At 44.8% G+C, this 26,622-nt stretch overlaps 1 protein-coding gene and 1 non-coding gene across 2 annotated transcripts; both read left to right on the forward strand.

Moving 5' to 3' along the window:
- The first annotated feature begins 1,927 nt into the window (after positions 1-1,927).
- On the forward strand, positions 1,928-25,637 carry Nphs2 (NPHS2 stomatin family member, podocin). Its single transcript, XM_004658747.2, has 8 exons — positions 1,928-2,237; positions 6,586-6,689; positions 10,028-10,100; positions 11,732-11,814; positions 16,866-17,069; positions 19,392-19,447; positions 21,513-21,591; positions 24,747-25,637. Exons 1-8 carry the CDS (start codon positions 1,961-1,963, stop codon positions 25,023-25,025), a joined length of 1,155 nt encoding a protein of 384 aa, XP_004658804.1. The 5' UTR covers positions 1,928-1,960; the 3' UTR covers positions 25,026-25,637.
- LOC123458257 lies at positions 22,010-22,112 on the forward strand. The gene has a single exon (XR_006635552.1). It is a non-coding gene; the product is annotated as a U6 spliceosomal RNA (small nuclear RNA).
- Positions 25,638-26,622: the final 985 nt, after the last annotated feature.

Raw genomic sequence — 26,622 nt, forward strand, 5'->3', positions numbered from 1 at the left:
GTATGTAGCATGAGTAGGCAAAGGCAATGGAGAACAAGAGCCTTGTGTGAGTGCCAACACCCAGCAGGCCTGTTCTCACTGAGTCTTCACCTACAAAAACTTTATCTTGCTGACAGAAGGTATCATTTGAAAATATTATTTGGCCAGATAGCCTGCTCAATCATGGCTCTAGAACATATTAATTTATGAAAAAAGAGATACAAGGATTGCTGTGGGCTTGAGGCCAGCCTGGGCTATAGAGTGAGCTTCAGGTCAGCCTGGACTAGAGTAAGACCCTTAAAAAATTATATAGAAAATCTGAGGAAAAGAAAAGTACTAAGTGGGGAGCTGAAGAGATGACTCAATGGTTAAAGGCACTTACTTGTAAAGCCTGATGGCCTGGGTTCAATTTCCCAGTACCCACATAACACACAAAGTGGCACACGTGTCTGGCATTTGTTTGCAGTGGTGGGAGGTCCTGCAGTGCCCATTCTCTCACTCTCTCTCTCTCTCTCTCTCTCTCTCTCTCTCTCTCTTTCTCCTCTCTTCTCTCTCATCTAGAGGTTACTTATAGTTTCATGTGGGCTGGGGATAAAACGCAGTGGTACAGAACTTGGTTAGTATAGCATGAAGCTCCAGCACTATAAAAAGTTTCATGTTTTCCCTAATAGTGAAATTTTTGCAGAGTAATGAAGAACTAGCTATGTGAAATAGTAAATACAAATTTTGGGTGGAGATACTAAAATCATAGTCCTTTGTGGACTAAATGCAGCTTCAGAATTTTTCTCGGTGTACTGTTTTAAATGGGAACTAACTATTGAGACAAGCACTTGAAATATTTGCCCTTCCTTGTGTAGACTATGCAAGAATTAGTTACAAAAAGTAAGAAATAAATAAATTACTTTAATACTGTACATTTAATTACTTTATTCCTAGTGACCTATCTTGGAACTTATTTTGGTTATTTTAAGTCCTAATTATTGAACGAATTTTGTACATAAAGTTTTTGAGAGGGCGGAAGCTATCAGTGTGTGAACTCAATGAATGTTGAAAACTAAAAAAAACAAGTGTACATTACTCCTACCAGCATGGGATCTGAGCACTTGGAGTAGAATCATAAACCTTCCTTGAAGAATTATCTCATTCCGTGAGAAATATTATTAGTGGAATATGAGAGCAACAAATCTATGAGATGTTTCAAGTTCCTTAGAAATGGGTGGGAGCAGCTCCAAGCAGCCTTGGCTTGTGAACGTTGAAAAAGCAAAACCTGGGGCCGGAGAGATGGCTCACTGGCTAAAGGTGCTTGCTTGCAAAGCCTGACGGGCTGGGTTCCATTCCCCAGTACCTACAGAAAGCCAAATACACACAGTAGCACATGCATCTGGAATTCGTTTGCAGAGGCAGGAGGCCCATTTATTCTCTCTCTTTCATATAAAGAAAAAAAACATAGAAAAAGAAAAACTAGCTTCCTCAAGAAACTTGGGGGAACAAGACCTACGCAAGAAAAAAAGTGACCCTTTCCTAAAAGCAGAAATTAAAGTAGTTCTCTAGGACCGCGTGTCCTATTCCTGCTTTTTGTTTGTTTCTTTTTGTTTTTCTAGGTAGGGCACTCTAGCTCAGGCTGACCTGAAGTTCCCTATGTAGTCTCAGGGTGGCCTCGAACTCACAGCGATCCTCCTACCTCTGCCTCCCGAATGCTGGGATTAAAGGCGTGCCCACCACGCCCGGCCGGCTTGCACCATTTTTTAGGAGCATATCCGTACGCTATGGGCGCTGGAGCTGCCCTGGTCTATCTCCCCGAGCCGACCTGCACCCTACTGTCTCTTGGGGGAGGGGGTAAGGAGAGGGGGAGGGCCCGCCCTGAGCGCCTGGGCGCAGAATGGGCAGGACCACCGCCCCGGGGATCCCGCCCCTCGCCCGCCCCGCCCCAGTGCACTTTAGGGTCCAGGGCTCCGCGCTCAGCCCGCGCCGGGCTCGGAGGATGGAGAGGAAGGCGCGGAGCTCCGCGAGAGAGGCCCACGGCCGAGGCGGCGGCAGGTCCTCTTCCCGGGAGGACAAGAGGGCGAAGGCTGAGAAGGGCGGCGGAGACCGCGGCCGCCGGGATGCTGGGTCGCAGCGGCGGAGCTCTGGTCGGACGGGGTCCCCCGGGGAGCTCCGAGCTCCCGCCGCCACTGTAGTGGATGTGGACGAGGTCCGCGGCTCCGGGGAGGAGGGCACCGAGGTGATGGCGCTGCTGGAGAGCGAGCGGCCCGAGGATGGTATGGAGGGACAGGTGGGCACCGGGGCGGGCGGGGGCAGTGATGGGACAAAAGTTGCTCCACTGGGACAAAGGCAGGACCGACTGGTTTGCTTCCGGGAAATGAAAGGTGTGAATTAAGAACCCATATACCAGCGGGAGTTGGAGCCCAAAGTGGACCAAAAGAAAAAGACAAAACAACTAACTGGCAGCCACATAAGGGAGTTGGGAGGGAAAGTTGTCTAGGGTGGAGCCCAGGCTGTATGCGAAGGTACCATGAAGTTGGTTTTCTTGATCTTATGACTCTGATCGACCAAGTCTCACCTGGAAGGGCTCCCACAGGCACAGGGGTACGTCTCACCATTGCTCGCATCTTTTAAGCAGGTTGACAGCTCAGACTAAGCAGCACAATGCCCAAGACCTATAGCCAGGAAATTGGGATGTCTTGAATATGGAATGAAACCATCTTTCTGAAGTGACCATCCTTATAAGCCACATCCTCTGGTTGCTAGTCTTGGCCCCCAGGCACTGCTACAAACCAGCTGTGGTCCTGGGCAAGCAATGGCGCTTCTGAGGGCCTCAGTGCAGCCTCTTAAGTGGCTAGCATGGGAGTCTCAGGTTAGGAGTGAGAAGTCGCCCTGCATAGGAGACGGCCCTGGGAGGTGTCCTTTTTTTTTTATTTATTTATTTGAGAGCGAGAAAGACAGATAGAGGGAGAGAGAGAATGGGCGCGCCTCTGCCGCGTGCACCCCCTTGTGCATCTGGCTAACGTGGGACCTGGGGAACTGAGCCTCGAACCGGGGTCCTTAGGCTTCACAGGCAAGCGCTTAACCGCTAAGCCATCTCTCCAGCCCCCGTGGCTCCTATTTTTCTTCTCACTTAGCACCACACTCCCAAAGGCAGGTTGGCTCAGGACTTGGGGGAAAGGAAAAGGAACAGGAACATCGCCTTTCCAAAATGTTGGAGAGTCTCTGGCTGTGTTGCTAGGCTCCTCCTTGCTTAAGGCTTCTCTAGTCACTTAAGCCAAACAAGTGGGTATTCTGGCAACGCTTTCCTTGTGGGCAAAGCTTCAAATTAGACTTACATAGAAATCAGTGTTCTAGTCACATCCCTAGCCACTATATGAAGGAATTGTTGTGACCCTACTTCACTTATAACATGTAATTTTATCCATATGTATATATTTATTTCCTTGCCGTAGCTACCACTGGCAACTGAAATACATTTATAAACTAAGTAAAATGTCATTGTCAGGCTGGAGAGATAGCTTAGCAGTTAAGGCACTTGCCTGAGAAGCCTAAGGACCCAGGTTCAATTCCCTGGTACCCACATAAGTAAGCCAAATGCACAAGATGGCACATAGGTCTGGAGTTCACTTGCAGTGGCTAGGGGCCTGGAGGGCCCATTCCCTCCCTCCTGCCTCTCTCTCTCTATGTGTGTGTGTGTATGTGTGTGTGTGTGTGTGTGTGTGTGTGTGTGTGTGTGTGTATCTGCCTCTTTCTCTCCCTTTATCTCTCTCTAATAAATAAATAAAATAAAATATTTTTAAAATGTCATTGTCCTTGAGTAAAATAGAAATGACTGATGATGATAAAAGAACAAAAGTAGGTTCCATGGGAAGTTTCTCGGTGGAAAATCTTAAACTGACTGACAGTTTTATAGTACCTGAAGATTAAAATTCTTAAGAATTCCATAATTGAATTTAGACTATACTTAAATCACTTTCAGTATCATTTCTCATTCCTTCCAAATTAAGCAAATAGTTATTGAGCATGTATATTATGTCAGGCACTAATGTAGGCCCTAGAGGCACAATGTAAACAAGGCAAGTTCTTCCTCCAGCCCCACATGAACTGTGTCCCTGAGGTTGACTTTTCTTTTTAACAACGTATTTTATATAGGCACATAGTGTGTTGGTTCCCTCTTAACCCTCGTCCCTGCCCCCATTCCTCTGGGACCCTCGTTGGTGGGGTTACAGGGATTCCCCATGGGGTTGTGGGATATGCATCGTGGAAGCAGCAGTCAGTTTTTTTTTTTGGGTGGGGGGATGCCTCTGGGCCATGATGTTTCGCCCTGTGGCTCTTACATTCTTACCACCTCCTCTGCCGCAAAATTCCCTGAGCCATGTTGAGTGGATTTTAAATCTACTTCAGTGATGAGCTCTTAGGAGCCTCTAGATCTCTGCTTTGGTAGGTGTTGAGTATCCTCGGGGTCTGTCTCCTCCACCCTGGCAGTGACTGTCAGGTTCACCATGGAAGCAGCACTCTTGCTTGTCTCCTGCCTTCCTCTGTGGTTTCAGCTGTGGCTTGGCTGCAGTGTGAGGGGTACTTTATCTCCTTGGGTCTCCTTACCTCTGAAAAAGAACAGATTCTTCAATAGAGAGTGAGTCAGCATAGTTTAAATGGGATAAGCATTGTTTATTTAGGGGGAAATTGATATGTGTAACCCTTCTTTTAGCCAGCTTGACATTGGAGAGCATAATCTTTGTCTCCGTAGGATTCTGATCTGGTTCCAAATTCCAGATATGGGTTCCTTTACCCTGAGTGGATCTCTAAGCCAATCAGAAGGCTATTGGTTACCCACTGAGGCTGTGTGCCACTATTGCACTGGTCTGCACATCCTGTCAGGTCATTTGCATCTGAGTAGCTTAGCCCTCTGGTTGCTCAGATGGTTGTTGGCCTCTTTTCCACAGTAGCTCAAGTGGTGCTTTCAAGCACTACACAGGCTCACTGTCTGTCTTCCGGATTCCAGGCAGGTCTCTCCATGCTCATATGTCAGCAGCATATGGTATCTTCAGCAATGGGGTCTTACCTTTTGCCTCAGGTGGGTATCCAAGTGCTTTGACAGAAACCTGTCTTGTTTTGGGGACCCCGAAGGTCTGACCAATCAACAACTCATTGTGGATAGCAGTCAATTTCTGGTACTGGGAGTTACAGCCAGAGGCAACAAAACAAAACAAAACAAAATGTTTTTTTAAGGTTTGGTTGCATTCCACCCTCTCCAGGTGCTCCTTCCTTACTCCTGTTGGGGGTTTACCTTTCAGTCTATCTCCAGGGACAAAAGTTCTTATGGTACCAGTTCATTTTCGATTTAGTTTTGTGTTTGTTTCCCCCCACCCTCCCTTTCCCCTGCCCCCAAAAACCTTCCATTCCTAATGTCTGGGCCTTGAATGGCCTATCAGGTTATGTCAGCAACTCAAGCTGGTCCAGATTAGGAGCCGCAGATAAGTGAAACCATGAGGCACTTCTCTTTCTGTGATTGTGTGAGTTCACTAAGTATGATCTGTTCCAAGTCTGTCCATTTTTCTACAAATTTCCTCTTTTTTTTTTACTTACTTCTGAGTAGTACTTCTGAGTTGTGTAAATGTACCATAACTTTGTTATCCATTCATCCAGTGATGGGCACCCACCACTCAAATATGGTGGATGTGCAGCAACCTAGTTCCTGTCACTTGTTTACAGACACTGATGGTATAATATTATGCAACACAGGTGTTTTTAAAACACTGGACATCAACTCTTTAATGAAGGGACTCTAATGGAGGAATTCTAGACAAGACAGGTAGTACCATGAACGTCTGGACAATTCACATACTTAAGACCTGACACATGTAAGCATAGATCAGCATCTTGACATGTACATGTCATTTCATCCTGTGCTAGACATACGAGACATATTTCATGAGCTAGTTATTGTGAGATTAGTAATTAGCATCCCCATTGTATAGGTGAGAAAATTAGGTTTAGAGAGGTCCTGCACTGGCCTGGGGAGATGGTTCAGCAGGTAAGAGCACTTGCTGCACAAGCATGTGGACATGAGTTCTATCTCTAGCACCCGTGTTAAATGCTGGGCATATCCATGCATACCTGTAGCCTCCCCACATTGAAGGGGGGCAAAGACAGAAGGATCACTGAGGTTCCCTGGTCAGCCAGCATTGCTGAAAATCAGGGAGTTCCAGGTTCACTGAGAGACTCTGACTCAGGAAAAGAAGGCAGAAGAGTGATGGAGGACACCTGACCGCCTCCTCTGGCCCCTGCTACACACGTTTGCATACAGTACCCCTTATACCGTGCCGCACAGGCTACATCCTCCCCACGCAAAAGAGATTCTGTGTCCTGTTTAAAGTCGTCCATGGATAGGAAATGATGGAGCCAGACTCGGAACATGGAATCCATGCCTTCTGCTGCCTGTCTAGGAGTTTGTTCTTCCTTCTACTAGCCACAGCCCTTCACATAGACCATAGCCCAGGACCGTGGAACTCTGACCACTTCAGTATTTCCAAACTCCTCTGACCCCAGTACTGCAAGCTGGACTGACAAGTGCTACTGAGTAAATATAATGAGGTTTCACTGTAATTTATTTCCCCTTAGGCACCAAGTCCTCCGGTCTAGGGGCCTGTGAGTGGTTTCTTGTCCTCGCCTCCCTGCTTTTCATCATCATAACCTTCCCCTTTTCCATCTGGTTCTGCATAAAGGTGAGTCTCCATGTGATCCAGGCCACTCTCAGTCTGGGTTGATACTTGCCTGGAATGCCCTCATATCCCCCTACCAGGAAAGCTCTGGCTCCTTCAAGATCTGACTCCCCCAGATTGTCATTCCCTCCCCTGTACCTCCAAGTCACTCTGCTTCCCTTTCACTTCCGTTGTAGCACCTCCCACCTGCATGATATTGACACACTCATCTCTCCCATAAGACAGAGACACCCTTCTGGATAGGGACTAAACCTAGTTCATCCACACTCAGAGTCACGAAACCCAGACCAGAATGAATCCATGACAACTGCTCATCCACTCCTGACACCACAGAGAAACTTCTCGGGCAGCTGCTAGTTATAGACCATAGAGAAGGGGCTGTACACGCCAGTCCTGGAGTAAATGAGGACCTTGGGAAGCACATGCTGGGGTGGAATCAGAAGTGCGGGGAGTTAGAGACAGAGAACAGGAGCAGCAAGGGAAGCTTTACAACCTGAGAAGCAGGAGAAAGAACCTCAGACTGTGGTGTAGCCCTGTGATAGTCGTGGCTCACTGGAGAAGGAATTTCAGAGCAAAGTTTACCTCATAGGCGTCCCACAATGGGCAGAACTGGTCAGACGTTGGCACCCCTGCCGTTCATTCTTCATCACTGACTGAAGCTGCCATGAAAGAATTTTTGACTGGAACACGGTGTTGTTGGCTGTGTCCTTTGTGGCAGATATTGGATTTTCTCAACCTTTCTCCCATGTTGCATTGTCTCCCATGACTTTTGGAAATCATCACATGGAATCTTGCCTTTATTTTATATTGACATGGACTGTTAGGTTCATTGATTTTTAGACATTAAAAATCTCAGTCATATTGTAAAAACACTTAAAATATTTTAAGTATTTTAGGGCTGGAGGGATGGCTTAGTGGTTAAGGCGTTTGCCTGCAAAGCCAAAGGAGCCTGATTTGGTTCCCCAAGACCTACATTAGCCAGATGCAGAAGGGGGTGTATGTGTCTGGAGTTTGTTTACAGTGGCTGGAGGCCCTGGCGCACCAATTTTTTCTCTCTCTCTCCCTCTTTCTCTGTCAAATAAATAATAAAAAAATTCAAATATTTTAAAACACTTATTGTATTTCTTTTTTACTTTTGTCATTATTACTAGTGTGTGTGTGTGTGTGTGTGTGTGTGTGTGTGTGTGTTGCAAGCACATGGAGGTCTGAAGACAACCTCAGGGTATTTGTCCCCTCCTTCCTTCTTTGAGACAGGCTCTTTTGTTCTGGTGCTGCATGCACTAATCTAGCTGGCCCAAGAGCTTCCAGAATCTCTTGACCTGCCTCCCATTGTTGTAGGCACATTGGGATTACAAATGCATGAGCCACTTTGCATCCGATTTAATTTGGGTGCTAGGGACTTGAACTTGGGTCAGCAGGCTTGCAAGCATCTTTAATTGCTGAGCCACCTCCCCAGTCCATAAAACCCTTTTTAAATGTTACTGGATTTAGGTTCTGACTTTTTTGCATCTATGTTCATAAGAGATATGGTTCTGTAGTTTTCTTGTGGTGTGTGTAACTTGTTTTGGTATCACGATAGTATCAACATGAGAGATTGTATTGAGATTTTTCCCTTTTTTTGTGTGTGTAAGAATCTGTGAAAATTGGTGATTTCTGCTTAACTGTCCTTGGGCTCAAAAAATTAGCATAGCAATATCTTTTTTCACTGGCTTCTAAAATTCTACACTTAGTATAGATTTTAGAATGTTAAATGTTGAGAAATGTATTCTTTTTTAATATATATTATTTATTGACAACTTCTATACTTACAGATAATAAACCATGATATTTCCCTCCCCTCTCCCCATTACACTTCATAAATCTACTCTCCATCATATTCCTGCTCTCTAAATTAGTCTCTGTTTTAATTTGTTGTTATTATCTTTTTCTCCTATTATGAGGGTCTTGTGTAGGTATTGCTAGGCACTGCGAGGTCTTGGATATTGAGGCCCATTTCTGTCTGGACAGTTGCATGTAAGGAGTGGTACCCTTCCTCTGGCTCTTATATTCTTGCCACCACCTTTTCCACAATGGACCCTGAGCCTTGGAGAGTGTGAGAGGTTTCAGTGCTAGACACTCCCCCATCCCTTCTACTCAGCACTATCTTGCCTTTTAGGTCATCCCGGTGGTCATCACTTTCTAAAAAGAGAAGCTTATGTAACAAGAAGTGAGAGTAGCATTAATATATGAGTATGAACATTAAGTATAGTGATTTCAGGGCAATTTGGTGAGAATAATATATGCATTTATCCAGACAAGAGCAGGCTTTATACCCCTAAGGCTCATGACCTCCCCTGCCATAGGCTTTTCATTAGGTTTTCAGTAGTAGACATGTATTCCCTCCCACAGAGTGGGCCTTCAGTCCAGTTAGAGAGCAGTTGGTTTCTCCCAGAGCAGACATGCCACTATTGCACTTGTTTGGTCATTTGGTCTGTCTGGCCAAACTTGAGGCTTCCAGTGTCCACTGTTTTCACTGCTGATAGCTTCTGTATCCCATAAAGCTGCATACAGTGCAGCTTTTTCCAGCTTTCAGTTGGCTGGGCTACAGGGAGATGGTTTTCTGCTCAGTACCATCTTGATTTCTCAGTGATTCTACTGCTCAGGCATGTGAAGTCTTCAGTAATAGGGTCTTACCATCTCTCATGGAAAACTGAGAGCCTTGGCAATAGCCTGTAATGTTTTGGAGGCAACAGGGACCTCCCTGGCCAGCAACTCACTGGAAGGTATCCCATTCCTGGCACTAAAAATTTTCTAATAACAATCTATGGCTTCTGGATGTGCCATTATTCACGAAAGTGGATTTTCATATGTCTTATTCAGAATATCTTGAATTTTGATTGACCCTAAATGTTGAGAAATGTATTCTTTTTTTTTTTTTTTTTTTTTTTTTTTTTTGGTTTTTCGAGGTAGGGTCTCACTCTGGCTCAGGCTGACCTGGAATTCACTATGTAGTCTCAGGGTGGCCTCGAACTCTCAGTGATCCTCCTACCTCTGCCTCCCGAGTGCTGGGATTAAAGGCATGCGCTACCACGCCCGGCAAGAGAAATGTATTCTTAATATTTGTTTTTGAGAAATAGTTTCACTGTTCACCCCTGGCTGGCCTGTACCTTGCTCTGTAGATCTAGCTGCCCTCAAACTTGTGATTCTCCTGCCTCTGCTTCCTGAGTGCTGGGACTACATGTCTTTATTCTGAGTTCTCAGAACAGAAGATTCATGTTACCTAGGATTGTTCTCATGCCATGACATTTGAAGATTTTTTTTTATTTCTTGAAATCACTTGAAAGTATTACATTTCCCTTTAGGTTGTGCAAGAATATGAAAGAGTAATTATACTCCGATTGGGACATCTGCTTCCTGGAAGAGCCAAAGGCCCTGGTATGAAATACTATCTCATCCCCTTGTACCTTCCACCTTACCCTATGACTTGACAATTTCTTAAATGCATGCATATTTATAACCCATGCCTTAGATTACATGAAGTTACTTAATTCATGATATCTGCATTTCCAATCTGTTAGTTATAATGCAAGTTAATATAAAATTCTCCAGACAGCATTACGACCAGGTCACAGGTGGTCAAAAGAGAGGATGGGTACAGAGAGAGCCCCCACACCAGGGCCACAGTGATTAAATAGCAAGTCAGCTTCAGCTCATAGCTGGGTGACTGGTCTGATATGAACAGTCGGTGTCCTGTGACTTCTCAGAGAAAAGCTGAGCTAGTTCAGAGTCCTTGGGGGGAAGGGGAGGCAGAAATCATGGAAATCCATCCATGTAACAAGCTGGCCTTTGATGGGTGGAATTTAAGAGACACAAATAGAATCCATTCTGTGTTTCAGACAGTGAGCTAACTACCAGGGATACAGAGATGGAGGAATATGATATGGCCTCTGATCTCAAGGACTTTAAAATCTAGTGGAGGTCCACACTGATTAAGGAGCATAGAAAGAAAATACGGTTAATCTGAATGGTCTGGTAATTGGGATTTATAGATCCAAGACAGCCAGGAAAATATAGAAAGAACAAAGCTTGAATATGCATATAGTGGAGAGTTCTCAGCCAGGCTTGCAGAAACAAGGAGAGAATGAAAGCCATGTCTATGGTTGTACCACCCTGAACACACCCAGTCTTACCTGATCTCAGGAGCTAAGCAGGGTTGGGCGTGATTAGTAATTGCAGGGGAGAATGGAAACACATACCAGAGTTTGAAGATTTAGAACCCAACACACAAGGCCACACAGAAGTAGAGGCAGACTCTAGCATTTCAGGACACAGACCATCTTGCTCTGGCCCTGCGTTCCAGGAACCTTTTCCATTGGAGCCAAGAAGGGCTAAGAAGCTGGGCCTCTGCTCCCATATAAGTCCTGGGTGCCATGAAATGCTATTACTTCCAACAAAGCTGTGGCTCTTACGGGAGCCACAGCATCCGAAGGATTTTGGAAGCTTATTGAAAATTTCAGTAAATCAGTTTATAGATGACAGTACACTGTGCACTGTATTGGGTAAGGTAGGACTACCCAGTGAGAAGGCTGGTATGATGGTAATGCTATTCTGATTGCCCTAAGGCTCACACGGAACTTGCTGGCTCTCAGTCTGACACGTGGGTACAGCACAGATAAAATACGGTTTTACAGAGCATGTAAAGGAGACTAACAAACACCAGGGTTAATAATCATGCATATGGCACTGTACTTAGGGAGCTCAAGTCTAGTGAAGGGACAGACAAGTAACTGGGACATGGAGGATCAGCATGAGGACTAGAGAGACCAAAGAGCCCAGTTTGTGGGGAATAATCTCTGTCACACATGTTGTGCTGAAGTTAGGTGTTATAATGTTCACCTTTCCCCCCAGGAGACTAGGACTACAATAGGGCAGAGTCCCTGTGGTCTCTGTGTAATCACACGCTAAGAAAATCAATGTAGTGTGCAGCCTGACTCTTCAAAGGGGAACTCTGACAGCCTTCACATTTGGTTCTTCATCTGTCACGCCCTCTGCACCCTTGCTTCTAGGTCTCTTCTTTTTTTTGCCCTGCCTGGACACTTACCACAAGGTTGATCTTCGTCTCCAAACCCTGGAGATCCCCTTTCATGAGGTAAGCTGCATGGTGGCCTTGGCTTCATTTTCCATGAGCTAGCTACCGACTCTGCCTCAGGACAATATGGCAGTACTCAACAGTAGGAAAGAAGCCAGGTGTGGTGGTGACACACCTTTAATCCCAGCATGAGGGGGCAGAGATAGGAGGAGCACTGTGAGTTAGCAGCCAGCCTGGAACTACATAGTGAGTGCTAGATCAGCCTGGGCTACAGTGAGACCCTACCTGGATTAAAAAAAAAAAAAAAAAAAGTATATGGTGAACGCACCTAGAGTTTGATTACAGCAGCTGGAGGCCCTGACATGGCAATTCTTTCTCTCTGTCTCTTTCTCTCTCTATCCCTCTCATAAAAAGGGGGGGGGGGGGGAGATGGTGACCAGTCTGTTGGGCTAGCTTCAAAAACAAAAAGTAAGAAAGAAAAGTAGGCATGGAATAGGTCATAAGTCAAAACTTTCATTTGTCAAAGGACACAATTAGAATTAAAGGCACCTATTAGTTGAAAAATAATTCAATTTATCTCATAAGGGGTTAACATCCAGGATATATAAAGAGTTTATGTAGGTCAACAACATAAAAGCAAACACCCTAATTAAAACAGAATTAGAGAAAGGACTTTATGATAGATCATCTTGTATGTCAGTTAAGCTAGGTCATAGTCATTTAACCTATATTTAGTTGAACATATCTGGATGGTTTTGTGCAGGTATTTTTGAGATAAGATTAATATTTAAATCAGTAGACTTTGAGTAAAGTAGAGTGCTTTTCATTATGTAAGTGATCCTCCTCCAATCAGTTGAAAGTTGAGGGAAAAAAATCTCCCTTTGAGAAGAAGGAAATTCTGCAAGCAAGCAATATGAGCCATTTCCTGGGTCTCCAGTCTGAAGGGCTCCATAATCACATGAGCTATCCTTTTAAAAAGATCTGTTTCTACACATATACTGTTGGTTCCATTTCTCCGGACAATCCTGACTAATACAGACTTACACAGACATTTCTCTAATGAAGATATAAAAATAGCCACAATATGAAAATATGCTCAATGTCATTAATAGGGTTGTGAAAAATCAAGACCACAGCAAGATAGTGCTTCACACCAATTAGGAAAGCTACCACTGAGAATACACAACATTAAAAAAAAAAAAAACAACCCAGCAGGAAATGGGGTGGAGGGATGGTTTAGCAGGTAAGGTGTTTGCCTGCAAAGCCAAAAGACCCAGGTTTGATTCCCCAGGACCCATGTTAGCTAGATGCACAAGGGGCATTTGCGTCTGGAGTTTGTTTGTAGTGGCAGGAGGCCCTGGCGCACCCGTTCTCTCTCTCTCCTTTCTCTGTCAAATAGATAAATAAATAAATTTAAAATATATTTTTTAAAACAGTAGGAAATGACAAGTGTTGAAGAGATGGTAGAATATGTGTGCTGCTGGCAGAGTGTAAGAATGGATCTGGGGAGATGGCTCAGAGGCTAAAGGCATTTGCTTGCAAAGCCTCATGCCCTGGGTTCAATAAGCCAGAACTCAAAGTGGCACGTGTGTCTGGAATTTGTTTGTGGTGGCAGGAGGCCCTGGAGTGTACACACACACACACACAAATAAATAACATTTTTTATTTATTTGCCAGCAGGGAGAGATAGAGAGAAGAGAGACAAGCACAGAGAATGGGCATGCCAGGCCCTTCAGCCACTGCAAACAAACTCCGGATGCATATACTACTTTGTGCATCTGGCTTTACATGGGTACTGGGCAATCAAACCCAGGTCATTAGCTTTGCAGGCAAGCCCCATAACCACTGACCCATTCTCCAGCCCCAAATAAATAGAATTTTTAAAAGAATATAGAATAGTGCTATACAGTGTGCAGCTTCTCAAAACTTAAAAATAGTGTCAGTGTATGATCTGCATTTCAAAGAGCTGAAAGCAGGGTCTTGAAGAAATACCTGTCCCTCCATATTTGTAGTAGCAGTATTTATAATAGCCAAAAAGTAAGGGCAACAAGAAGCCCATCATGGGCAAGTATATAAACAAAATGTGGCACATAGCCTGTTGCTCATCCTTCAACAGGAAGGAACTTCTGATACATTCTACAACATGGATGGACCTTGAGGGTGTTACATTAAGTGGAAAAGCCAGTCACAAAACCCAAATGCTGTTATCTAAAGTCTGCTTACAGGAGGCACCGAGAGTAGCTACCTTCATCAGGACAGAAAGTAGAATGCTGGCTGACAAGGTTATTATGAGGAGGATAGGCAGTTATTATTTCATAAGTTCAGTTCTGCAAAATGGAAAAGGGTCCTGCAGGAACCGTTCTCCCAAAGATGACTGAATTGTATATAACCACAATTTAAAAATTTACGAAATGAAAAGTAGATGGGCTGGAGAGATGGCTTAACGGTTAAACGCTTGCCTGTGAAGCCGAAGGACCCCGGTTCGAGGCTCGGTTCCCAGGTCCCACGTTAGCCAGATGAACAAGGGGGCGCACGTGTCTGGAGTTCGTTTGCAGAGGCTGGAAGCCCTGGCACGCCCGTTCTGTCTCTCTCCCTCTATCTGTCTTTCTCTCTGTGTCTGTCGCTCTCAAATAAATAAATTAAAAAAAAAAGTAGAGAAAGAATTTATGTTTGTTTATAAGCCTTTCCTAAATTGTCTTCCACTTTAAGTTTGAGGTTCTTTCTCATTCTTTATATTTATATTTAAAATACTTTTGGTAAATTATATTTATATTTAAAATACTTAAATGACAAAATTGAACAAAAGGAAGAGAAAAAGCTTTAATCTTGAGAAGATAGTTGCACACTGTGTGCATAGCCACATTAGTCACAAAGGGCAAACATGGAAGCTGCCTAAATAACTATCAACAGAAAATGGATCAACAAAATACCAGCTATGCAGTGGAAACTGAGTTTCCGTGTTACGCAATAATGAGTTGCAGAGATGGGGCTGGAGAGATGGCTTAGTGGTTAACGTGCTTGCCTGTGAAACCTAAGGACCCAGGTCCGATTCCCCAGATCTCACTCAAGCAAGGTGCACATGGCAGCACATGTGTCTGGAGTTTGTTTGCAGTGGCCAGAGGCCCTGGAACACCCATTCCCTCTCTCTCATTCTCTGTCAAATCAATCAATCAATCAATCAATCAATCAATCAATAAATAAATGAGTTACAGAGATAAATGATGGTGACGGTTGAACAGCATTTGAATGTATTCAAGTACCACAAAACTGTAAACTTAGGGGTGGTTCATATGGTGATTCATAGTAGGAACATAAAAGCCAAATACATATTATTTTATATGTTGCTCATTTCGCCCAGTATACTGTGATCATTTTTTCATATATTAGCTATACTTCTACCTCTATCTTATTTTTATTTATTTATTTATTTATTTATTTATTTATTTATTTGAGAGAGGGAAAGAGGCAAAGTGAGAACGAGACAGAGAGAGAACATGGGCATGTCAGGGCTTCCGGCCACTGCAAACGAACTCCAGATGCATGTGCCACCTTGTGCATCTGGCTTACATGGGTACTGGGGAACCGAACCGAGGACCTTTGGCTTTGCAGGCAAGTGCCTTAACAGCTAAGCCATCTCTCCAGCTCCTCTACCTCTATTTTAAATCATCACATGTTATTATGTGGCTGTACCAGTTTTTTTAACCACTTTCCTCTTCTTTTTTTTTTTAATTTTGATTTATTTATTTGCAAGGAGAAAGAGAGAGAGATGGGATATATGGGCATATCAGTGCCTCCAGTTGCTGCAAATGAACTCCAGATGCATGCACCACTATGTGCATATGTCTTACATGGGTACTGGGGAATCAAACCTAGATACCTTTGGCTTTGCTGGCAAGAGCCTTAACAGCTAAGCTTATCTCCAGCCCAAGTTTCCTATTCTTGATGCTAACTCGTTTCCAATGTTTTATTCCAATAAGAAATTCAGAAAATAACAACTTTGTAACTAAATCCTTAAAATGTGTTATATGTTCATAAATGTCTAAGAATGGAAACATTGAGAAAATGCATCAAGGGTTTTTGAGGTACATCACCTAATGGCCCTCTCTCGCTCATTTTAGCCACATGCGAGAGCGCCTGTCTCCTGAAACACAGCTCTCTTTCTGCCGATTCATTTGGCATCAGTTTAGGAAGACCTGATAGAAAATCAAGAAAATGTTTTCACGTCAGAGTAATATTTTGGGGGCTGGAGAGATGGCTTAGCAGTTAAGTGCTTGCCTGGTTTGAGGCTCAATTCCCCAAGACCCACATTAGCCAGGTGCACAAGGGGGCGCACGTGTCTGGAGTTCGTTTACACTGGCTGGAGGCCCTGGCATGCCCATTCTCTCTCTTTCTCTGTCTGTTGCTCTCAAATAAACAAATAAATAAATAAAATATTTTTTAAAAAGAGTAATGTTTTTTTTCCACAAAAAGATTTACAGCAGAACTCTGTAAATCATGAGGTCTTTCGTTTTCTAAGCCTGAGTCTTTCTCTGTTGAACCCCTGCTGTGTAGGACCTCCAGCAAGCCCCTGTGCCTGTCTCCAGTGTGTTAGATTAGTATCTCCACAATTTAAAAAGAACGTGTCCATTTTGCATAGAGAGTAGACTTCTATAATCGCGTGTGTGTGATGCAGGCACATGGATGTGCAGATGTGTATATCTGTGTGTCCATGCAGAGGCCACAGGAGGGCACAGGGTATCCTCTGTTGCTCATCCATCTGTATGCTTGAGACCGAGTCTCTCACTGAACCTGAAATTGCTGGGTTTTGGTCACACTAGCTGACCAGCAAGCCCCAGTAATTCTCAGGCCCTTGTTCCCACAGGACTGGGGCTTGCTGGTCAGCTAGTGTGACCAAACAACTGCAATTCCAGCACTCAGGAAGCAGAGGTAGGAGGATTGCTGTGAGTTCGAGGCCAGCCTGAGACTACATAGTGAATTTCAGGTCAGCCTGGGCTAAAGCAAGACTCGACCTTGAAATACTACAAAAAGAAAATGTGCCTCCTGTGGTGGCGCATGCCTTAGGAAAGGGGCACAAGAATCAAGCCTGTGATCCAAACTTTTCTTCTGCCTAGGTGGTGACCAAAGACATGTTCATAATGGAGATAGATGCCATCTGCTACTACCGCATGGAAAACGCCTCTCTTCTCCTAAGCAGTCTTGCTCACGTGTCCAAAGCCATCCAGTTCCTGGTTCAGACCACCATGAAGCGCCTCCTGGCACACCGATCCCTCACTGAAATTCTTCTAGAGAGGAAAAGCATTGCCCAAGATGTAAAGGTACTGAGACCAGCTTAATGCTACGTAGGTTGAAATGCTACCACTTTTTATTCATTTGTTCTTTGGTGGTGTGTTAAATCTTCCATGGCCAGCCACTCATCTGTTCAAGATGAAAGACTGACAGCTAGTTATAGTTAGGAAGTTTCCCTGTTGACCCTAAGTCAATTATAATCCCTCTCTTGGGTTGCCACCCTGAACCTAAGCCCACTGTGAAGTGCTGGCACAGTGCAGTGTGGGCAGAGGCTGCTGGCAGGAGTGCGGGGTTTGGCAGAGGAGAACAGGACTTGGGGTGAGGCACGGCTCCTAAGAGCTTCCTCGGAGTTTCCTAGCTGGAGAAACAAACATCATGTGCACAAAGTTAAATAATGGTGAATTCAAGTATGGGTTTCAGAGGTCAGGTACCACATCGCTTTCCATGAGCCATTACCCAGTTGTTTGGATTTAATTGATCTGGCATTAGAGGAGGGGCTAAATATATGAACTGACCACCAAGCAGCCTCATACAACCTACAGGCTACAATCTCACCCACGGCCTGGGAGTCTCACCTTTGACGATTACCAAAGCAGCTGGCAAGAAGTATTGAGAAGACACCAAAACCAAGCTCGAGTGCAAGCAGCTGGCCAGTCACGTGGCCATTACCACCAGTGACCAAGCCTATCACTGAAGTCACAGGGACACTGTGGCCCAGTATTGGGTTAGGAGAAAGATCAAGGAGGAAGTGACCCCCAAGACCAAAGACACCAAAATAATGATGTATTTTATGAGACCTGAGCAGCCACTAATTTGAAAAAAAAAACAAAACACCCCACAGTGTCCCAATGTTTGTGACTTGTCCAAAGTGTTCATAATAAATTAGAACTACTATCTTTGTGGGAAAGGGAGGCTGGGAAGTAAAGCTGGAAGGATAAAAAGGACATACAGGAGCTGCTGCTCTGGCCTTTAGCCCCTCAACGTGCTCCCCTTGTCCCCTTCCACCCCTCCCTGAAGAATGAAAGTCACCCAAGCTTGTCTTTGTTACACAGTTACAACTTGGGTGTTTACACGTCCATCTCCCCAGTTGATACATAGTAGCAGGAGCCACAGTTTATTAAGCTCTTTGTCCTCAGTGTCTAGCATGGCTTTGTCACACAGTGTATTTGGATGAATAAAGAAATGGCTCAAAGCCAGGCGTGGTGGTGCGCGCCTTTAATCCCAGCACTCGGGAGGCAGAGGTAGGAGGACTGCTGTGAGTTCGAGGCCACCCTGAGACTACAGAGTGAATTCCAGGTCAGCCTGGACTAGAGTGAGACCCTACCTCGAAAAAAAAAGAAAAACAGAAATGGCTCAACTTGGGCTGAGGAGATAGCTCAGTGGGTCAAGTGCTTACATGGCAAGCTCAAGGACCTGAGTTTAATCCCCAGTACCCACATAACAATGCCATTGTGCTCCCAGTGCTAGGGAGGTGGGGACAGGGGTATCCCTGGGGCATGCTAGCCAGACAGTTAAGCCTAATTGGCAAGCTTCAGGCCAGTGAGAGACCCGTGATGTCTGAGGTTGTCCTCTGACCTCTACTACGCCTGGCTTGAACAGGTTTTTCTACCTGCAATTTCCAGCTTCATCATGAAGAGAGGATGCAGGGGGATCCCAGTAGTAAGGAAAAGAAACACTCCTCCCCCCAAAACGACAGGGTCTGAAATCAGACACTCGGGTTCTCTAGTGAGTGCATTTGAAAACAGATTTAACAGCCGTACCATTTTGTTAAGTTTCCTATTGCTCCTGTAACAAATGATCACAAACTTGGTGGCTTAAGACAACATGAGCTTACCCTTACAATTTTGAAGACCAGAGTCCAAAATCAGTTTCACTGGGCTCAAGGTGAGGCATCAGCGGGGCGGATTCCTTCGGGAGGTTGAGAGGAAAATACCCCTCCTTGCACTCCTCATCCCCTTTTGCTGCGCTCCTTCCTCCCCTCCACCATGTCCCGCTCCAGTCCCTGCTCCCCTCCTTCTGGAGTCATGTGCTCCCTCAGATGAGGACACTCGGGACTGGTCATATCCAGAGCAACATCCCTCTTGGGATACTAGTCACAGGTGGTAGGGATTGGGAGGGGAATATTTTGGGGGGTCATTATTCAGCCTCCTGCAACGCTTTTAGAATAACAAAGGATTGCTGATTGGCACTGTGTGGGTTGAACAACTGGGTCCCAGGAACTGTGAGGATCAACAAAACCACATGGGCATGTGGTATCCTCTGGAAGGAAATGTTCTGGGCACTGACAGTGGCCATCAGTGCACACTCCTCCACCTGGGCTTCTCACTGCATCTCAACTGTTCCCTCCACAGGTCGCCTTGGATTCAGTGACCTGCATTTGGGGCATCAAAGTGGAGAGGACTGAAATGTAGGTAGGAAAATAACCAGGAAGTACAAATACAATAAAGGGAGATATTTTGGTTTCATTTAAAATTTTTCATTTGAAAAATATTTGGGGTACTGCAGCCACATTGGGACAAATTTAGAGGAAATTGCATAATACAACCATGGTTTTTTTCCTATGCATTAAAAAAAATTACATAAAGTTCACCCAAAATGTAACTGTTTTTAAGTTATATTAAAAGGTTGTTGCATTTAACTTGCACCTCAGTAGTTTTAATATATTTACTCAGAGGTTCAACCTCAACTACTCTATAATTTCCAAACATTCCTATCACCTCAAAAGAAGGTCTTGCTCTCACTAAGCAGGAAACTGCCTCCCCACTTACCTCAGCCCCTGGCCACTACTGATTTAGCTTGTCTTTCAAAGGATCTGCACATTATTCTCGACCATTCACAGAAATGGAGTCACACAGTGTGGAGTTCAGCTTTGGAGTTTGGTTAATCCGTGGTGTAGCCTGTGACAGTACTTCATTCCTTTAAATTTTTATTTTATTTTTTATTTTAGAGAGAGAAAGACAGTTGGCATACCAGGGCTTCAGCTACTGCACTTGAGCTCCAGATGCTTGCACCACCTAGTGGGCGTATGTGACCTGGCATTCGCCTCACCTTTGTGCATGCATCTGGCTTACGTGGGATTTGGAGAGTCAAACATGGATCGTTAGGCTTTGCAGGCAAGCGCCTTCACCACTCATCCATCTCCCCAGCCCTTCATTCCTTTTTACAGTCGAATAATATTCCATTATAAAGCCATACAGCATTTTGTTTATCCACACATCAGGTAACCTTTTTAGACTGTTGTGTAAAATGCTACAGTGAAAATTCATTTGCAAGTTTTTGTGTGAACATTATTTTGAATTCTCCTGGGTATGGAAGTCAACTTACTGAGTTATGTAGTACTCTGTAACTTTTTGAGAAGCTGCTAAGCTGTTCTATGTATTCATTTTTCATCGTAGAAAGACAATGTACCTTTTATGTACTACATTAGCATTACTCTGATTTGGTCAGTTCTATTTTCAAAATCATTTCCTTTATGAAGTTAGGTGAATTCAAATTATCTTTGTTATCTAACATACGCCTCTTCAAAGCTGGTTTTCTTTTTTATTTTACTTGAGGGGGGCAGATAGAGAAAGGGAGAGAGAGAGAGACAGAGAGAGACAGAGAAAGAGAGAGAGCCAGGGCCTTTAGCTGCTGCAACGAACTTCAGACACATGTGTATCTGGCTTATGTGGATCCTGGGGAGTTGAACTTGGGTCCTTAGGCTTCACAGGCAAATGCCTTAACTGCTCTCCAGCATCAAAGCTGGTTTTCATTACTCAAATTTAGTAGCTGAGTTTTCATCACTCATATTTAGTAGCTGGGGTTAGGTAAAATTTTAAAACATATTTATTTATTTATTTGAGAGACAAAGGCAGAGAGAATCAGAGAAAGAGAGTGAGAGAGAGAATGGGTGTACCAGGGCCTCCTACCAATGCAAAAAAAAAAAAACTCCAGGTGCATGCGCCACGTTGTGCATATGGCTTTACATGAGTACTGGAGAATTAAACCTGTGCCCTTAGGCTTTTCAGGCAAGCACCTTAACCACTAAGCCATATCTTCAGCCCAATTTTTTTAATTAGTATATTTTGAGAGAGAGTCTCATGTAGCCCAGGCTGGCCTTAAACTGGCTACATAGCCAAGGATGACCTTGAACTCCTGATCTTCCCACCTCCACTGACCAAGGGCTGGTATTACACCACACCCAGCCCAACTAAATCCAGGGGGAAAATGGCACAGTTTGTGAGCACAAAATATGCTACATGAGACTACAGCACCATTGTCCCATGTAGCCTCAGGAGTGACCACATCTGTGTGTAAGACACGGACCTTGGACATGCTCTTCCATACCTTCATCTGAAGGTTCTAGGAAGCTCACTGCTCCAGGAGCAGCAGAGACAGGGGCAAGTCTGTGAGAAAGCCCTGGCTGGTGCTGGGTCATGCGGCTCGGTCAGGCCGCACGCACTCACGCACGCACCGTCTGCTTTCTTTTTCAGTAAGGATGTGAGGCTGCCAGCAGGGCTTCAGCAGTCACTGGCTGTGGAAGCGGAAGCACAAAGGCAGGCCAAAGTGCGGGTGAGCCATCCTTGAGCCCTGCTCCCTTTCTCCCACTAAGGCTCTTCTTGGAGAAGCACCAGCGAGTCCACAGAAAGCAGTCATGGGGACCGTCTCCCTCCTTGGCTTCCTTACCTGCCACTGGGGTAGAATTCCTCTGCCGGGTGGGACCTGGCTGCTGCCCACCACGGGTACTCTTGCAGTGTCTTCGCAGGACTGACGCCGTGGTCCCTCTCCTTCACTCCTCCTCCCTGCTCACAGTGCTCGCTCCTTCCTAGCAGAGCCTGACCTCCACCCTCTCTCGTTAACAGCCTCTCCTGCCCCCTCTGTGCTGAACTCTTTCTGGATAATCTAATTAACCTTCTGATCTCTAGGATAATGATGGGATGAAGAGGCAGATTTCTCTCAAAGAGAGTAGGTGAAGAAAAGCCCTAACCGGTTGATTTGGCAGCATGTATACTAAAATTAGAATGATACAGAGAAATTTAGCATGGCCCCTGTGCCAGAATGATATGCAAATTCGTGAAGTGTTCCAGATTTTTAAAAAAATATATTTTACTTATTTATTTACTTACTATTTATTTATTTATTTAGTTAGTTAGTTATTTGAGAGACAGAGAGCAAGAATGGGCACACCAGGGCCTCCAACCACTGCAAACGAACTCTAGATGCATGTGCCGCCATGTACATCTGCCTTACATGGGTCCTGGAGAGTAGAACCTGGGTCCTTTGGCTTTGCAGAAAAACGCCTTAACCTCTTAGCCATCCCTCCAGCCCGTGATCCAGATTTTTAATGGGATCTGCACATGATTTGTCTGTACAACAAAGTTTCTAATTAATAAAAATAAAAATTACCCAAGCTGTGCCTTGGAGACACTGATGTTGTCACACTGTGGTCTCACCTTTATTATCAGTCACTATATCTCCCAAACCCTTGTGCACAACAGATTCCTCACCGTCCTCCATCTGAGGTCAAATTTCCTGCGAGACAATGGAGTAGCATATATGTGTGAAACACTGAAGAGGCCAGACTGCACCCTGAAGCATGGCTTCCAGAGTGTTATTTCACTCAAATGTGCTGTAAGAACATCTAGTCTCTTCTCATTTGCAATGAAAAGCTAAAGACTCTGAAGCTTGGGGACAACGCAGTATATGATATTGGTGTCCAATGGTTATGTGAAGCTTTGAAACATCCTAGATGTAAATTAGAGATTCTTGGGCTGGACGTGTGCCAGCTGACCGCTGATTGCTGTATAGCTCTCGCCTCGGCACTCACTGCCCACCAAACACTGAAAATCCTGAACCTCAGCTGCATGACCGTGGACCGTGATGGACTCATGATGCTGAACTGTGCCCTGGAGGTGCTTGGGCTGGACAAATCAGCATTTGGAGAGGGCTCTCAGCTGCTACTGCAAGCCATGGAAGAGAAGAAAGCCTGCCTGACTATCCAGCATCACTCCTGGCTTGAGGAGTGAAGGATGAAGGGGATTCCGCTGGTGGAGAGCACCTAGAAGTTTTGGTCACAAAGGCTTCCCTTTGCCACGTTTCTCCTTTGTCCCTAAATTTCACATCACAGTACTGGTAGGCTATGACTTCAAGATTACTTTTTCACAATGTCCTGTCTCCTGTTGTTAAGATTCTCACCCCACTTGGCAATATTTAAAAATAGCAAAAACATGTAATAAATGATGAGTGCATTGGAAGGCAATTTTTTTTTAAATTAAAGAAAGAAAAGCCCCTAACCTCATAGAGGATCAATAATTTAGCACTAAGAAGAGGAGGGAGGACTAGAGAGATGGCTTAGCAGTTAAAGCACTTGCCTGTGCTTTAAGGCCCCGTATTCAATCTCTCCAGATCCCAGGTAAGCCAGACTCACAAAGTTGAGGCAAGCTCAAGGCTGCACATACATACTAGGTGGCACAAGCATCTGGAGTTAGATTTCAGTGGCCGAAGCCCTGGTATGCCAATTCTCTTTCTCTCTCAAGAAAAAAAAAAAAAAAAAGAGGAGCTGGGCGTGGTGGTGCACGCCTTTAATCCCAGTACTCGGGAGGCAGAAGTAGGAGGATCCTTGTGAGTTCGAGGCCACCCTGAGACTGCATAGTGAATTCCAGGTCAGCCTGGGCTAGTGAGAGACCCTACCTTGAAAAAAAAAAAAAGAGGGAAGGAGGAAGGTGCTCCTCTGGGCATAGTTTCTCCTAGACTCTGTGTCTGCTCCTCTTTGCCCATTACTTGTGGCATGTGAATGTGGTGCCTTCATGTCTGTGACGCTTACACATTGGTTTTGACCAAGTTGGAGCTCAGCCTTTCATAATTTCATGCCTTTGCCTAGAAACCTGGATTTTCTTCCACATGGTAAAATCCTACTAATCTTTCAAGCCCACCAGACATTAGTAACTCCATTAACCTCCATTTGTACTTGTCATGGACTGTAACAAGCTCCACGGCAGAGTGTGGTTGAGAGTCCGATCCCTGAGGAATGAAGATGGATTCTGTTCTGAATCTAACCACGCCAGCCATCCACTAGATGAGCAGTTTGCTGAGTCACTCTGAAAAGCAGGCAGTGGAAACCATCAAGGACCAGAACTGGGTTACACCCCTGCCAAAAAGGGGTAGAAAGATTGTACGAGCCACAGGCTGGGAAGGAATATTCTGAAGCACAGCTACCCCCCCTCCACAAACACGCAGAGATTGACACATTCATTATCCCACGATGAAAACCAACAGCCCCACTGAGGAGGGCCTGCGGTGGAATGGGGCCAGGGAAGAGGGGATCTAAGAGGATAACGTGAGGGGAATGGACACACACACAATTTATTCATATAGTAAAGTTCATAACTAACACAAAAAATAATAGAGTAAAAAAAATTTTTTAGGGCTGGAGAAATGGCTTAGTGGTTAAGCGCTTGCCTGTGAAGCCTAAGGACCCCGGTTCGAGGCTCAGTTCTCCAGGACCCATGTTAGCCAGATGCACAAGGGGGTGCACGCATCTGGAGGTTGTTTGCAGTGGCTGGAGGCCCTGGTGCGCCCATTCTCTCTCTCTTTCTGTTTGCCTCTTTCTCTCTATGCCTGTCACTCTCAAATAAAGACAAATAAATAAACAAAAAAATTAAAAAAAATTTTTAAAGGTCTTATGGAAAGAAGCTCAAGTGCTTTGCTTTTCTTCATCTGTTTTCTAGATGATTGCTGCCGAGGGCGAAAAGGCTGCCTCCGAGTCCCTGAGGATGGCTGCGGAGATCCTGTCAGGCACCCCGGCTGCGGTCCAGCTGCGGTACCTGCACACGCTCCAGTCACTGTCCACAGAGAAACCCTCCACTGTGGTTTTGCCGCTGCCGTTTGACATGCTCAGCTTCATGTCGTCGCCCAGCAACCGAGCTCAAGGAAGCATCCCCTTCCCTAATTCTTCCAAACATGTGGAACCTCTGAATCCCAAAAAGAAAGACTCCCCCATGTTGTAGGTGAGGATGGGTAGAGGACAATGTGTCTGGCATGAAAAGTGTGTCCCTGAGGGAGGAGTTGGGTCCTTACTCCCTGCCCTTCTTTCGTTGCCAAATGGAATGCCCATTGAATGCATGATGTCACATGCAGCCACATGTACCGGAACACGGTGAAATGATGCAATGGCTGAGAAAGTTCTAGCCACAGGTGGATCCTCTCATCACAGTAATTATGAGAGAATTTGAAAGAATTTTGATCTAGATGTGACTCAATTTTGATTTCTGGAGGCTTAATTCAAATATCTTTTTAAACTGTGTTTTCTGCTCCCTTTGATAAGGTCTTTGCAGCCCCATAGCTTCTTCTAGGACCTCCTAACAATGTGCTTATCACAATTGCAAGCCTGTGTTTAAGACGTAAGCTTCTTTCCAGCTACACTTTTTTAAGTTCTTCAAAGCACACCTTAACCTCCCCATCCCATACTCAATCTTTAGCTCCACCCCATATGTCTTGCACCTAATCCTGATCATTATACTACAGTGATTCTTAAATGTCCCTGAGCGATGGATGGAAAAAAAAGAGATATACCCAGGCTGATTATAAAATTTATACCTAATTAAAGAAGTTACATAGAATTCTTTGTATGGAGATTCTTTTTTAAAAAATATTTTATTAATTTGCAAGGAGAGAGAGAAAAAAATGACATGTCCTTCAGCCACTACAAACTGATTCCAGATGCTGGCATCACCTAGCTTTACGGGGATATTGGGGAGTCAGACCTGGGCCCCTAGGCTTTGCAGGCAGGCACCTTAACTTCTCTAGCCCTTGGAGATTCCTTCTTAAAATAAATTAGTAAAAGGACAAAGCATTCACATATGCTGTTTAAAAACTAAGGAAGAATATAAAAAAGGACAGAAGAATGGAGTTTCATTTTAGAATTGACTAGCTTGAAGGCTGAAGAGATAGCTTAGTGGTCAAAGTGCTTGCCTGCAAAGCCTAAGGGCTCAGGTTCGTTTCTCCAGTACCCACATAAGCCAGATGCACATAGTGATGCATGCGTCAGGAGTATTGTTTACAGTGGCTAGAGGTACTGAAACACCCATTCATTCTCTCAAAATAAACAAAATATATATAAAAAAGAATTTACTAGATTGCTTATTTCCTTTGTGTGTGTATGTGTATTTGTATGTGTAATGTATGCATGGGTGTGTATAAGGGTTTGTATGTGTAATGCATGCATGTGTGAGGGTTTGTATTTGTAGTGTATGCGTGTGTGTGTGTGTGAGGGTCTGTATGTGTAGTGTATGCACATGTGTGTGTGAGGGTTTGTATGTGTAATGTGTGTGTGTGTGTGTGTGTGTGTGAGGGTTTGTATGTGTAATGTATGCACGTGTGTGGTGGAGGCCAGAGGACAACCTCAGGCATTATCCTCAGGACCACTGTCAACCTCTTTTTGCGACAAGGTCTCTAATTGACCTGGAGCTCACCACCTAGGCTAGACTGGCTTGCCAGGGAGTGCCAGGGACCCACCAGTCCCCACCGCCCAGCACTGGGGATTACACGCACATGCCACTACGCTGAGCATTGTTTTTGAGTCCTCAGTCCTTGTGATTTGACAAG

The sequence above is a fragment of the Jaculus jaculus genome, chromosome 1, assembly GCF_020740685.1.
Source record: "Jaculus jaculus isolate mJacJac1 chromosome 1, mJacJac1.mat.Y.cur, whole genome shotgun sequence".
Taxonomy (NCBI): domain Eukaryota; kingdom Metazoa; phylum Chordata; class Mammalia; order Rodentia; family Dipodidae; genus Jaculus; species Jaculus jaculus.

What these genes read in the sequence shown, in the direction of transcription:
- Nphs2 (XM_004658747.2), top strand. Translation starts at nt 1,961, where the DNA reads ATGGAGAGGAAGGCGCGGAGCTCCGCGAGAGAGGCCCACGGCCGAGGC. An exon ending in GAGCGAGCGGCCCGAGGATG is followed by an intron (nt 2,238 to 6,585) that starts GTATGGAGGGAC and finishes ATTTCCCCTTAG; the next exon opens with GCACCAAGTCCTCCGGTCTA. An exon ending in GCATTGCCCAAGATGTAAAG is followed by an intron (nt 17,070 to 19,391) that starts GTACTGAGACCA and finishes TTCCCTCCACAG; the next exon opens with GTCGCCTTGGATTCAGTGAC.